The 15,058-nt window shown below is 35.2% G+C and overlaps 1 protein-coding gene across 3 annotated transcripts in view; it reads left to right on the top strand.

Annotated features, from left to right (window-relative positions):
* Positions 1 to 15,058, top strand: part of SLC4A10 (solute carrier family 4 member 10) — a gene marked incomplete at its 5' end in the record, with an annotated part of 153,920 nt that overhangs the window by 80,566 nt on the left and 58,296 nt on the right. For all 3 annotated transcript variants that reach the window (XM_082762974.1, XM_082762975.1, XM_082762973.1), the window contains one exon: positions 6,272 to 6,432. In XM_082762974.1, coding sequence (XP_082619100.1) covers positions 6,272 to 6,432 — 161 coding nt within the window. The remainder of the gene's footprint in view (positions 1 to 6,271; positions 6,433 to 15,058) is intronic.

Raw genomic sequence — 15,058 nt, 5'->3', positions numbered from 1 at the left:
CCTTATCTGTTCAAGTCAGAGGGTGCGATAATTTCCATTCTAGAAAGATGAAAGAACACGAATTTCATTGAGTAAGTACAATGAGTATTGTAAATTCTGTCTTTCTGTGAATCTATCAGGTGGGTTTTCTACTACAGCAAACACAGCAACACTCTTAAAGAAAGCAGAAAAGTGGTCTGAACAAACATGGGCCTTTTAGTTGGATTTCAGAAGTATGCAAGGCTTAGAACAATATTTGAAAGAAAGAATAATTATAGACTTGGATCTGAATGGAAAATTGCATAAAGTACAATTCAGTGGTGTATCAAGTCAGACTAAATAATGCTTTTTAATCAAAAAATTGTTTTTTTTTTTTTTTTTACAAGAAAAACAGTAGATCTGATTTATTTGTTTTAGTAGAGCATTTGATGTGATATAGCAATCAGAATTTGCAATAAGACAGTTTAATTAATAAAAATTATATTAGTGGGTAAGGAGCTAATTGAAGAGGTGCAGCAAGTTGTGCTGAAAGACGAAACTGGAGGAAAGTGACAAGGAACAGAAAGAATTAGTCTTATTAAATACAAAGAACGGGATGACTTCGAGTACAGTAGTAAAAATGAGATTGTGTTTAACATGCAAGATCGTATACTATACTTAGCAACTAATACATTGGAGATGGGAGAAGGAGTGGTGATGTACAGAGTAGAAAACAGAATAACAATGAGGTGCCAGTACAAAAAAGATAAATAATCTTCTAGTATGCATGACAAGCAGTGTTTCCAATACAGGTAAGGAAATATTTAAGTCTGTGTAGGACATAGAATTGAACACTCATCTGGAATTATCTATGCTATTGTAAAGTACTTTCAGTAAAGTATTTTTGGTAGTAGTGCTTGATCCAAGACTTGAGAAATACTGATTTGATTAAAAGCATGTTGTGGAAAGGATAAACACTGAGTTTGTTGCTCTACCATCTTCATTATACTTTATCCATCTGTGTGAAAAATACCACTAGAAGTATTTGTAAGTTCTGTTATGTGGTTTTGGACAGGGTTCCAGGTAGATTAATTCAAAGGCAAGTGATACAGAGGGAGACTCAGTCATTAATTGTGTTTAGTGAGAGTGATGTTAATAAGTGGTTCAATATTAATTTCACCAAGTGCTGCTGGAACAAGAGGTTGGATCAACTATGATGCAATTAATCCATATGTTCCTCTTTTCTGTTTGATTGAAATTGCATGAACAATTCAGCCTTAAATATATACATATACATATATATATATATATATGTATCTTGAGCAAACTTGTAAAACTATTTGAGACATTTTGTTCTCGCTTGATCAAAATAGTAACATATCAAAGGGAGCTGTAGATAAGATTTGACTGAAACTTGGTGTTCTTTATGTAAATGTGCTCTATTCCTATTTCATTTGTTTGGAAGAGTAAGTCCTTTTGTAGATTTCCTCCCCACCCCCAAGCACATGGGAGTATATAGGTTTGACATTCTTCAGTTTCCAATTCTTGACTAACATTTCTAATGAACAAAAGTATTCCTGCAGGTGAATTAGTAGGGGCAAAAAAAGTATGTCGATGCTATAGCCAACTCCATTCAATGATCTGATTTAAGTTGTCCCATCCATGGAATTAGTCATAAAGCACAAGGAAATATCTTGGTTCTATTGGTATAGAGGTGGTAAAATTAGTAAGTTCTTCTGTATTAATTGATGTCAAGGTAGAGGAAACATAATTCTTTTAAAATCAATAGTCAATCTTACTGATTTAATAATTTTTATATATTGCCTAGCTGTATGATTGTGTAGAGAATGCATGATGTATAGTGTATATCCTTTATATCCTATTTCCAGTAAGTTTGTAAAGAGACAATGGTTTGTCTTGTTTTGTACATACAGTAATGCAGTTGAAAATTACAGGCATTAAGAAAGAAATTCATGTTCAGACCTATCCTATGGTTGCTTGCTGTCATGGCTGGAAAGTAATGGCTAATTTCCAGCAAGTTTTACCCAAACTGCTGTGTCTCAATTACCTGCTAATATCAAATGAAAATTTCAGGAGAATATCACTATATTTCCAGAACAGACATGAATATGTTGCAATGAGGAAAATAGATGCATTGGAACCAAGAAGAAAGCGTTTAGCCTTGTATTTTAATGAAGTTGCAGAGTAGTTATGAAACTAAACCTCTGTTCATAGTTTAGAAACTAAACTGTTCAGTAAATTGAAAATGATCAGAAAATGGATGAGATCAGGTGTATGAAGTGAAAAGCATCTCCAAATGGAGCAAAAATTCCTTCCAAGGTCAAAAAACCCTTTGGTTTGTCACTTCCATTTTTGTTTCTGACATTCTTGTTTATTTGGTTCATTTTCTAGTAGCCTACGCAGGGAAAAGCTTATGTGGAGGTTGATACAGATTGTAAGGTTACGCTACTAGCATTGAGTCTTGAGAGGGTTTTAAGTGAATGCATACTCCAGCTCTCTGCTGCAAACATAACAGACTATTAAATAGGTTGTGTTCAAACTTCACCCACTTCATATTACGCACCAAAATGTTGTAACCAAGTCTACAATGAAGTATGCACGCTCTTTTATTGACTCCTGAAAAAACAGTGGAGATGACTGTAGAAGATCCTTTATATGTATACACACATATCTGTTTAATAATTTTTCTGTGATAACGTACTTTGGTGAAACTCCTGTGGAATGCTTTGTTCCAGCAAATATGCTAACAGAGGAACTAAACCTCATTATTGGTATACCTCTACGAGACTTCCACTGATATATCTCTATGAGCAGAAGACATCATATGAATGAAGCTAATGTTCCATGATCAGACCAAATCAAGATAGTTTTAAATATTTTCCAAGCACATGGTATACATGACATGGAGCTCAATATACAGATGGGGTTTTCTGGAAAATTATAAAAGGCTTTTATTTATTAACCATATCAATATGTGGAGTTGAGCTGCAGAAGTAAGGTGTTTTTTTTTTTTTTTTTTTTTTTTTTTTTTGTGTCTAAGAACTCGGAAGAGTGGAAAATTGACAAACTTAGGATCCATGCCTGGATTTGAATTTCAAAGCCATTTGTATTGTAGAATCTTGTGCATGAGTTCAGAGAGTTGTTGAAATGTTATTCTGATTAAAAAAAAACAAAAAACAACACAACAAAGCAACACAACAGAACACTTGAACAGTTAGTATTGAATGACTGTATGTAATGTTAGAGATTTATTTACTTTGCTGCTGTTTCTCATTTGATATGTTAAAAAAGGATTATCTGACATAACAGGAATAATTCTGAAAAGCTAAAAGGTGATAAACATGATTTTCACTTGATGAATAAACTTATGTAACACTTCTTAAAATAGGTGTAGTCCAAATGTAGAATTCTCTCAGCTGGGTATGATTTATGTTTCTGTATTAGACTGTTAGCTCATTAAGTAAAAATGTAGGATTATGTGTTAAAACACGTAAGTTTTAGTAACAGTAGGAAACTGGATGCAACCCATAAAATTAATACTCTTCAAATCGATTAACTGAGGTGGATTTGATCACTATAGCAAGAATAATTGTTTGAGCAATAGTAATAGTTCCCTATGGGTTTTAATGCAGTGCTTGAACTTTCCTGTTTGATTAACACTACAAACTTTAAAGTTGTTGTCATGATTTCAACTTTTCTTGTTATGTGAGATATGAGCTCTAGTTATAAAGTTGAACAGGTTGCCTATTTTTGTTCAGTCACCTGTTTTCAGGAAACTTTTAAGAACACGTTTGTCTTTTATCTGTCATTTCAAATCTACTTGGCATTGGTCAGTATGTTCAAAATAGGACAGACTGTAGCGGTATAATCAGATAAGCAGTGTTAAAGACTAGTTACATGAACAGAAGGCAATGACAGTAGGAGATTCCTGATCAGATTCTGTAAAAATCTATGCTTGGATCATTGTTTTTAGTATGTATGTAGCATGATCTTTAATCTTTTGTTTGAATCAGCATAAAATGAAATGATTGTACACTAGAAAGAATTGGTTATACCCAAGAACAAAGGTAGTAATCTTATAAAACTCCTAAAAGGATTAGAAACATAGGAAACAGAGGGATGAGAAGGAAAACTGTGGATGTTTTACAGACTGTTAGCAAGCAATTAATCCATCACATTTAGAATTTTGTGGCCACAAAGAGGTCTAGCTCATTTTCAGGTTGGAAATGTGGGCACCTTGAATAAGGTAGGAGCAGCCTTGTCTTATGAAGTTCAAATGCAACTGCAAAATGAACACCCTCCCTCACCACCTGACTTCTTTGTAATTCTCTTGACTTGACTTGTTATATCTCATCTCCTCAAATCATGGCTTTGAGTTTGGTAGCAGTGGGGTGTATTAATGTGTGTTTAAAGTAGTGATGTTGCTTTTGAATATCCATGTGGAAAACCTTGTTTGCACATGCATATTATAAACTCAATTTTAATTTCACGGTTCAGCTCTCAGGAGGCAAATTTTTGTGTGTGCTGTGTCCTTCTTGCTGTTTCTCTTGCAGAATGGAAAAGGTAAAGGAGGTAGCCCAGCTATGTTTGGAGAGAGAAAAGAGATTGCAGTGAAGAAAGTGGAGAATAGAAGTCTGATGGAGAGGAGCATCTTATGGGCAAAGCTGAGACGTGGCAACTGGCCAGTACAGATGAAATGGAGAGAAAAATGTTTAAACACGAAGAGGAGAATACAGCTAGGAACAGGAGATAGGAGATTTCGTAGGAGCAGAGAAGAGGGCAAATGATGTATGCACGTGATGGAGAAATGAATCACTTGGAGGCAGCTGGTGGAGTTAGAAGCAGGGGAGCACACCAGCAATGTAGCAACCTGCTGGTGATGAGTGGGTCACAGAAGTGGTAGCTACTTCCAGGTTAACAACAGAAGGGGAAGAATCTGGTACACAGTGACTGCATGGAGGAAAGTATAATATAAAATAGGGGTACACAGGCAGATTTTAGAGGTAGGAGCAGAATTAGGTGGGGCAGGAAAGGTAGAGGACAGATGTATCTGCTGTCACCGGGCTGCAGGGATTGGAACACTAGAAATTGCTCTGCTTTAGAGGTCTTAAGGTCTATACTTCCCTGCTGTCTAGAAACAAGTGTGAAGGTACTGTCAAGCTGTGAGACTCTTCTCTAGTTCTCTGCTGCCTGGTCCACATAAAATAAGCAAGTGTTGTTGCTGTTGTCAAGTGAAAGAGGCTTCTGCTGTGGCTGCAGCTGTTTAAGCCTTGCCAAGCTGGCAGGCTGCATGGTTCCATACAGCAACATCTGTGTAGGCTTCAAAGACTTAATAACTTTAATTTAAAACAGTTTTGCATATATCAACCAACTTCTCCGGGTTTTGTTTGTTTGTTTAGTATTCTTTGAAAATTTTAAGTGTAATTTTTATCAGTAAACAATTAAAAAAAAAAAATACAAGAAAGTTCTTTTAGCTGTCTAATAACAAAAGACTGATCTCATTATGTGAGTTTCATGTCTCCTTTAACTTTATTGAAGTCTCTCCAGATTTACACAGAACCTGAGAAGAGGTAAATGAGACTCAAAATAGGTATGATGATATTACTGGTTTCTAAAGTGCTATTTCAGGTATTCAGGTGCCAGTTTTAACCAAGTAAGGCACATATTTTGGGGCTTGAAAGACAGTACACAAATGTTTACACTGTTTGTATTTGTGTATGCATGTATGTGCCTGTGAGGTTTTCATTTTAACTGACTGAACTTTTAAATGAAAAATAGCCTAAATTATGCATGGTATTTTACTGCCTTTGCTGAATGGCTTAGTGCAGTTAAGTAACTAACAGGCTAACAGTTCTTATCAGTGTCTTTTGTGAAAAGCTTATGGTGTTGATAATAGATTGAGTTTCCATGAAGTGTCAATATGTCAATACACATTACTTTAAATGAACAATATCTCTTTACTCTGTTGTGATTAAATTAGAAACTTTCTTTTTGTGTTTAGTCCCAAGTGGAAACTAAATGGAGAAAGTTCTGTGTTTCTTATGCATAGCTTTTGATTTTTTTCTACCAGAAATTCTTCTCCTCTATCCTTTTCATAATTGTTCCATCATAGTATTATACTTTTTTGCGGGAGAATTACTCAAAGGTTTTGTAAAATACAAGAATTCTTTCTTAAAATGCTTCTCTTTTTGTCTCTGTGACATGTTTAACAGTGTTCTTACAGTACCCATGGCAGTAATGTATATTACATTTCTTATGCATAGTAGAGTTATAAAATTGATTGTTTGCACAGGTGGTTAAAGTTTGAAGAAGATGTAGAGGATGGTGGAGAGAGGTGGAGCAAACCCTATGTTGCCACACTGTCACTTCATAGCTTGTTTGAGCTGAGAAGCTGTATCCTGAATGGCACAGTTTTGTTGGACATGAGAGCTAACTCCATAGAAGAAATTGCAGGTATGTATTGATGCTGCATTTAATAGTTATGAAAATTAACCATAAAAGTCAAGTAATATGCTGTTTACCAGAAAGCTTTGACATAAGGATCAGTTCAGTTTAGAAACCCCTTGGAAATATTTTATTGGATGTTAAATAAGAATCTAAAATCTGGCACAACTGATAAGTGTTATTTATTTTTTGTATTTTCAGTTTTTGCTAATTCAGAATCAGTTTTTACATAAGAAGGGAATTAAAATGGAGCAGAGAGCACATTAAGGATATATTTCAGTAGAACAGATAGGTACTCTGCTGTGGCACCTGTTGTGAATGGATGAGTGTGTTAACTTCTACATACTGAAGCTGGTGTTACACTAATTGCAGACAATCTAGCTTAAAAAAATGACAAAAGAATATTCATTATAATTATGTAACAAGAAAGAAGACCAGTATAAAAACTGCGAGAATGAAATCAAAACCCATAATTTTATTTGTAAATTTTTCAAAAAGTTTTACGATGGATTAACTTCTTTAGGTGAAGTTGAGTACATATTTTCCAACGAATTTGGCAGGTGTGTTTCTAGAGCTGTTGAGGATAGCAGAAGCAGAATGTAAGCAAACATAATGAATGAGCCTTATATCCCAAAAATATGAGATTGAGATTGGTTGCCATTTTCTGTATTCCTGGTGTTTTCCACAAGACTGTAACTAGTTACTGCAGGGAAGCAGAGAGCTGTGCTATTTTATTATCCGGAGTCTCTAATTTTCTGTTTATATACCTTTAGTAAGGGCTGGTCTCATACTTCTGATGGTTATTGGACTCCAAATCCTCCAAAACAATAAGGAGGATTGTTTTATTTGTATATCTTGCTTTATGTCTGCTTAAAAGTTTTGCCTTGCCTTCTACATTACTGTGTTGCACATTTCTGAAAATGGTGCTGTATCTGTAAATCGTATATTTGATATTTTATACAAATTATACATTGTATTGGTATTTTAGACAAAGATTTATGGTATTCTGCGTACTAGAAACATTGCTTAAAGATCGATCATTATGTAACAGATGTAAAATAGGGAAAAAAGAACATGCACAGAGATACTGTGTGAGTGGTTGCTGGGGCCTTATTGCTGCCTTATTAGAGGCACAAAATAGCACGTTAACTGAAAATATAATTATACCAATAAAAATAGAAACCTTTTAAGGTAAAGTTATGAAAGACAGAGCAAGAAAACTTTAATACTCAAGATTATGAAGACAACTGCATTACTGATGATATGAAAGTCTGTGTAGGGGTCAGATAAAATTTATTTTAGTTAACTATCAGGTAAGAGAGTTATTGTTCAGTGGGTTATGTTTAACAGTGGATTCAAAAATCATTTAGCTGTTGGTAGCTGCTTTTTGCATTTACCTTTCCTAAATTGTTTCTGTCAAACTGACGCAAAATATTATTAATCCAAATCTGCAGTAATTTGTGTGGGTTTCTGCACTGTGCCGAGATCTGATTCTGCCATGAATCATAGTCTGAATCAGAGCTTCGTATTTTTTCTTGATGATGATAGAAGCTAAACATGAAGGTCAAAAAGCCGCAGATTTGCAAGAACAAAGGTGTTTATCAGTATATGCTGCTTTATTATTTATTAAAAAAATCAAGAAACACTCAGATGTGCTTTTTGATGTTTTTTATTACTGTTTCCTTAAATAGTACACTAAGATTTTCAGGTTTGAGCTGTATGGTTTTAATTCAGAAATCACTCAGCAACTTCCACAGTCAGCTAAGGCAGATCCCTTCCAGAATTGTTGTTATTTAAGTAGATAAAAAGGTAAGGATTATTGCAATAAAAATAACTCCAGCAAACTTCCTTCTCCCTCCCTGTCCTCCAATTGGAAGGTACTGCATAGTGAAACCATAATAAATTCATGTTTATAATCTCTTAATCCCTAGTTAGTTGTACTCATTTAGTTTTTATTTATTTGTTTACTTAACGTGTCCAAGAACTCCGAGTTCACATTACTAGTTGTGGTTTGAAACTCACGACAGATCTAAGTTGTCCCTCAGTATAGAATTTCATGAGTTACTGTAATGATATTTTGAATCAATCTTGTTTCTGGGATATCTTGATTTGTTGGTTAGGAAAACTTTGTTGTTGTTATTTTATTTGTTTGTTTTCTGAGAAGAGGTCTAGAATGACTTTCCTGAATTAGCATGTACCATTTGCACTTTAGAAGTACCTTATGTTGTGGCACGTGTGAGTGTATTTCATTGGTTATTTTATTTGATCTGAGGGACAGGCGTGTCTTTCTAATAATTTAATACATGATAGGGTTTGCATGTGTCTTTGTCTTTGAGAAAGGATTTTTTCTTTTCCCACTGCAGCTTCAAAAAGCAATGAGTTGTTGTTGTTTTTTAAGCAACTTTTCAGCAGGTTCTTATTGTGAGTGAGTCATTCTCTAAATTACCCATGTTCCGTCTCAGGTTCCTCTGAAGAGATTTCCCTAGAAATAAAGTTGCTATTCCATTTGCTTTTGTCTATTATTATTTGTATTGCTTTCCTCTTCCTCAGTCCTGTTCCTTTGTAATTTGTTACTATAATACTGTGTATGCAGTTCCTTCTCTCCAGTGTTTACAAAATGTTAGAAAGACTTTGGTACAAATTAGGCAGCACTGGTAGGAGGAATTACTTTAATGGTGGTGGTGGCAGCCATGCCACCAAGAAATGTGTGCTAGGTATGTTAGAAATGTGACAATTCCCAATAATGTGATGGTCTTTTTCCTTATGAACAACTGCTGGACCTGAGCTGGATCTCTCAGGAAATCCTTTCCTGTCTGTTCTACTCAGCTGTTATTCACTGTCAGTAGTTACAATCTTATGTATTATGTGCTGTACAATTCAAACGTTTTCACCATGGTGTTGATGTGTATTTCAGTTGTATATGACAATCCTGACCATGAGAATTTAAAGAAACTAGCTTCTTGGCTTCAGTTATCAACATTCCACTCCCTAGATTAACTTCAGTTCTTGTGCTTCTGATTAACAGTTCATTACCAGAGTTTTGTTGTTGTTTCAAACGTAATCTGTTGGTGATTTTCTGCATTACTATATTTCATGATATCTTTTGGGAACAAGTATGTTAGTTGGTCACCTGTACCTTCTTTTGTTTTTACTTGCCTTAACGCTTTGATTAAGGAAAAATGCATGTTGTGTATTTGTATTTGTCAGTACCATCTTGTTATCTGGGCTACATTCCAATTTCAAATTGTACTGTATCGATATCAGTCTTTGTATCCTTGAAAGAGTTATACTTAATCTACATTGCTAAATTGAGACAAAGAATTCCTATTTGTTTTAGTCAAGGCTTTTAATCTATAAACACTTACTAAAGCATTAAACCGCCAGCACTTAGCCCTTGAAAGTTTCTTTTATTAAAGTCTGTGTTTTAAGACCTTAATGGGCTTGTGGTAAAATCTACAGATGAAAAACATCTTTTATACTGTTTGTATGGCTTTCAGAACATTTTGTATTTCATCCCTGGAAACTTTGATAGTTCTGCGTAAAGATATTTTGGCACCAGCGACGTGGTGAAAATTTTTAAATCATCCTGTCTTCCAGCTTGTCCATTCTTGATTAGATTCTTTTTCATTCCAACTCTTATTAAAAAATGACTTGATCTACAAGACTGTAAATTTCTTTGGACAGACACCCCATTTTCTGTGTTGATAGAGAGCTTATTCATACCTATGACGCTAAATTTACAGACAATAGCTTATTGTAGTAGAGACTCCTGAGATGAATTTCCAACACTGTCATCGAACAGGGAAACAGCATGACCACTTCTGACATTTCTCAACTTGTTCTTAAATTTTATGTGACAGTCTTTATTTTTTCTTTGTAAACAGCTCAATTCCCCTGCAGAACCTCCTAAAAGTGCATTTTTATTAAATGTATTTTAGGTTTTATTTATTACTGTTCTTAATAACCAACTCTTTTTTCATATGTCTTTGCAGTGGCTCCTGTATCAGTAAGCTAGCACTGCAAACACAAGGAATTCCTTTGAACATTTGATGTAGTAATATTTTATCGATCACTTCTGTATAGAACATATGCTAAAAGGAAGTCTGAAAAATCTATGTAATCAAAACATTTTATTTTGGAACTTGTCTCTTGAGGAGGTATTTGCCAGAATCTGGCTGCACCATTAGAGAGCAGCTTCTCTGTGTTGTTCAAGTTGGCAGATGAAAATGTTCTCTTTTGATATTTTCATTTAGTTCCTTTGAAACCATGTAGATTCTCAGATTACCATCTGTTTTTTTTTGATTGTAACCACTGAATGAACCCAAAAGGTTCTTCCACTTAACATATGATGCCATTTTGTATCGTTTGGTTCAAAAACTGTTTGGTCCAGCCTTTAATAGCAATACATTCTCTAAAATATGAATCACAGATCTCGCGTTTTCTTCTAATTGTGCAGAGTGTACTATGAACAAATGTGAAACCTTGTAAAATACAAACTGTGGCCTCAGAGTTGCATGGTAGTGCTTTGGTGACTTGCATATATTTGAAATATTAGCTAGTCCTATTTATTAATGAAAAAACGGTCATTTAAAAAAAATAATAAATATTTTCATGCTTCACAATACAGAGATCTGACTGTTTTTTTCCCAAGCAGTCTTTTGTTTGCTCCTCATGACTGAATTTTCAATCTGTGTAACAGCTTAATCTTGTGATTGAGGTCACTGGACTCTGTGCTCAACAACCCAGGGCATTACATCCCAAGTGTGCATCTTCATTGATTTCGGTAATAGCACGTTAAGCTTTCAATCTGAAAAAGTCGTCTTTTGTCTTTGTTTGCTTTAAGCTATATTACTCCATCATAGCAATGTATTTAATATTTAAACTGGCTCCAGTTTGGATTCTATTTCACTGTTTTCATTTGTTTCAGCTGTAACACTCATGCTTTATTATGTTTCTGACAGTGTTTTTATGGTAAACTTAGCTTTTATTGCAAACACAATAACAAAGCAGAGGATTGCCTGTGAGCAGTCTGTTTCTTTCAGTTTGACCCTCCACCTCTCTTTTGTTGAGCTTTCACCTTCTCACTTTACACAGGTGTTTGTGTTTGCTTTATTTACAGCTTACCATGTTGTGATTACCTCTACAGAGAAACCTTTGTCAGGTTTTATTCCTTTGTCTGTGGGTGAACTGTAAAGCTCTTACCAACATCTAAGTTGCATGGCATTTTTTTTTTTGTGTTTTCCCATGTGAACCGCAAATGTGGGAATGTTTCACAAGTCAATTTCATTTTTCATTGTGTGTATAGACAGAACCAATGTCACTCATGACTCACACTCTACACAGAGATGCGAAATATCTTGTTTTATGAGGCTTCCGTTGTTCTTTTGGTAGCATCCCCTGTGTTAGGATAGTTCTGGGTTACAGCAGTGCTTGCTCTCTGAGATGCGAGTTGGGAATATTAGCCTAATCTACTGTTTACAGTTTTGTGAACATGCTAGCCTTTGTTCTTCAGTAAAATTGCAGACTCTTTGTTTGAAAAGCAGACATTTTTCACTGTCTGTGTAACTTTTCAAATAGTTGAGTTGAGAAGTTGAACAAAGTACATGTAATTTCAGGTAGAGTTGAAAATAGAACCTGGCACTCAGTGCACTGGAACATGCTGCTTCCTTAGCTGAACAGGTTAAATGCACTGGCTTAGATAGCTCACATCTAATCACCCTTGTAAACACCAGAACCAAGAATCCCAATTGTTAGTTTTCTATTGCTCCTAGAGCCTAACTCACTAGGTATTATGTACATATTACATATGTATTAGGTTGCAGGTTAGTATAAAAGACAGCATTTCAGCTTCATGTCCTGCATAAAGCACTGCTTTATGGTTGCTTGTGTTTCCTCTCCCTTGTCTATAAGGGAAAGAACAACTGAAAAAAAAACCTTGGATTTTAAATTAGGTTTTGTAGTCAGCTGTCACTGCAGTCATGACGCACAGAAAAGCCCATATGTACTATTCTTTTATCATTAATCTCTCATTTTGTCCTGCAATTGCAGTTATAAAATTTGGAAGATTGAGAGGTGTAAATACCAGTAACCTCACTGGAGAATGTTGAGTTCAGTTTCTCCTGCTGTAAACTGTGAATGCCAACCTATATCAGGAGGATATCAGGATATATCAGGCCCATGAATTCTGAACGTGTATTTTCTCTGGTATACAGTTCAAAAGTAAGAGCTCCAGATCTTGTTTATTTACTCACCACTGCAGAAAACAGGCCCAGTTTAGCTTATCTGTCTGTCAGATGTTACTTGTTTGACCTCAGAGGTATTTTGTTACAAATGCAATACTCCTTATATAAATTTATTCTGTGTTTCACCTCAGAGTTCCCTGTAGTATATGCACAATGTGGTGGACGTGCTGTGAACCTTGAGCAGCAGGGAGAGAGGTGTCACTTGAGCGTTCTCTTAACTTCTCTTATTTGTTTGGACCTGGGATGGTTCCACATCAATCTGGCTGTGTGTCTCTGTACAGCACCCATAACGAAACTGTGGTATGTACTAGTCATCTCCACAGTGAGTGAAAGAAGCCAACCTACTTTTACATCCTAGCTGACCCTAGGGGTGGGGTAGATATGGTTTGCTGTGCTGAGGTTACAGACGTGAGCCACGCTGTATTTGAACTAATTTGAAGTGTCTGCACCCCTGATGCATTCATTTGCAGTCTGGGTAAATTGTTCACAGATGATGAGGAGTTACATTTGAGTTAGAAAAATATGTTGTTTAGGTGCTCACATTAAGTACTCACATTTGCTTTCAAAATCAATTTTCAGATGGGTACGTTTTATGTAAATAATGTATTGTAATGGAGTCTGAATGGAGAAAGCATTTTTGAAATTACATGAAACCTCAAGTTCCTTTGAATCTTTTTAAGTGACTAGGGCAGGAAGAGTATCTGTCTTTAAAAGCCTAAGAAATATATATCACAGTTCCTTATAAGTCCAGATTCCTTACTGAAGAAACATTCTGTTTTAGTGTTCCTAATGTCAGAAGAAATGGTATGATAGGAGCAATTAGATTGGGTAAAGCTATATTGCTGGATATTCCACACATTGTCATGTTGAAAGTTGCTTGTGGTTGTGAAACAACCTTGAAAAACATAATGGTGATCTGTATCTCTGGATAGAAGGGCTCACCAAGATTTTTTCTCGTGAATGTTCTTTTAAATTAATAGAAAAAAATGCCCATACCTTGTTGCTCAGCACAGAAACCCCGGAGAGTCTTTGCTGTTACATAAGTATATAGCTGAGATACATTGCTGCAAAGCTATAGGTCTGTTCTCTTTTCTCTCTTTTCTCTCTCTCTCTCTCTCTCTTTTTTTTTTTTTGTTTTTGTTTTTGTTTTTGTTTGTTATTTGAGAAATGGTCATGTGCTCTAGATACAAAAGTGCAGAACCACAACTTTGGAAAGCAGGGGCAGCTTCAGCTGGTGGGATCACATTGGATCCTTCTGACACAGCATGAAGGAATTAGCGTCTATTTTGAAGATGAAATGTTAAAAACATTCTTTTTTAACATTTACTCTCAGATCTTAAACTTTGTGGCCCGTGTTTTCAAGCTTAGCTTTGTATTCAAGAGAGTTATCGTTGACATTGCAGAGGCTAGGGTTTTTAAAGGATATATTGAAAAACTTGTGAAGAAACTGAAGTGAAATCCTATAATGGTAGGTGCTAATGGAGTCAGTCTTCTTATTACTATTCGAATCTGTTCAGGTTAAAATACAGCAATCTGGCAATAATTTACACTAAAACTATAGCTGCTATTGCAAATAGATTTGTATTTAAAGGAATGACAACTTGGGAGTATCAAGGTAAGAAAAGTAGCCTTCACTGTTCCCAATTCTGAATTCATCTCCCATTTTTTGCATGTGTCAGACATGCTATAGTAAAGGGGAAGTTGTGAAAAAAAAAAAAAAAAAAAAAAGAAAACTTGAGGTAAGCCACTTTCTTCTCAGTTTGGAAGGAAATACAAGTTGTTAGTCACCACACTGGCATACAACACTACCTCCCTCCATGGTTTGTGTGACTGTTAGTGAGGCTGGCAGAGCATCCAAGCAAGGAAGAGGAGAGTGATTTTCTTTTTCCTGGTATTTTCTCTCCTCAAGTGGCAAATCTTATATAGTGACATCATCCTCAGAAATTAATATATATCAATATTTAATATGGAAAATACTGTAATTCCAGGAATGACACAATACAAGTGGAGTTCCACTGATCTGTAAGAACGATGATGACCACAACCGTAAATTTGACTGTTCTAGAGAAGTCCTTTTTTTCAGCTCTTCCTTTTGATTTCTGTTTTAGAGCAACTCAAAGAAGGTAATACTTGTTTATGCATCTTTTTACAATGTGTATTTTGGTTAGCAGAATTAAAAAGGATCTTTTCAATTGTGCTTTAGCATTTATGCCCTAAGTTATATGATTATTACTTATTTTCCTGTGAAGATCGCCTAGCTCTCACATTACAGAAATTACTGGCCTGTTTTGGGAACTGTGATATGCCAGTTCATGTACTATGCCTGTCTAAAAGGGAAGATATTCTTATCTTCAAGGCTGTTTTCCAAAAAGTCGTAAAGTTGAGCAAGAAAA

Source organism: Aythya marila (assembly GCF_965140915.1).
Source record: "Aythya marila genome assembly, chromosome: 6".
NCBI lineage: Eukaryota > Metazoa > Chordata > Aves > Anseriformes > Anatidae > Aythya > Aythya marila.
This window is presented reverse-complemented; position numbering and strand designations above follow the sequence as displayed.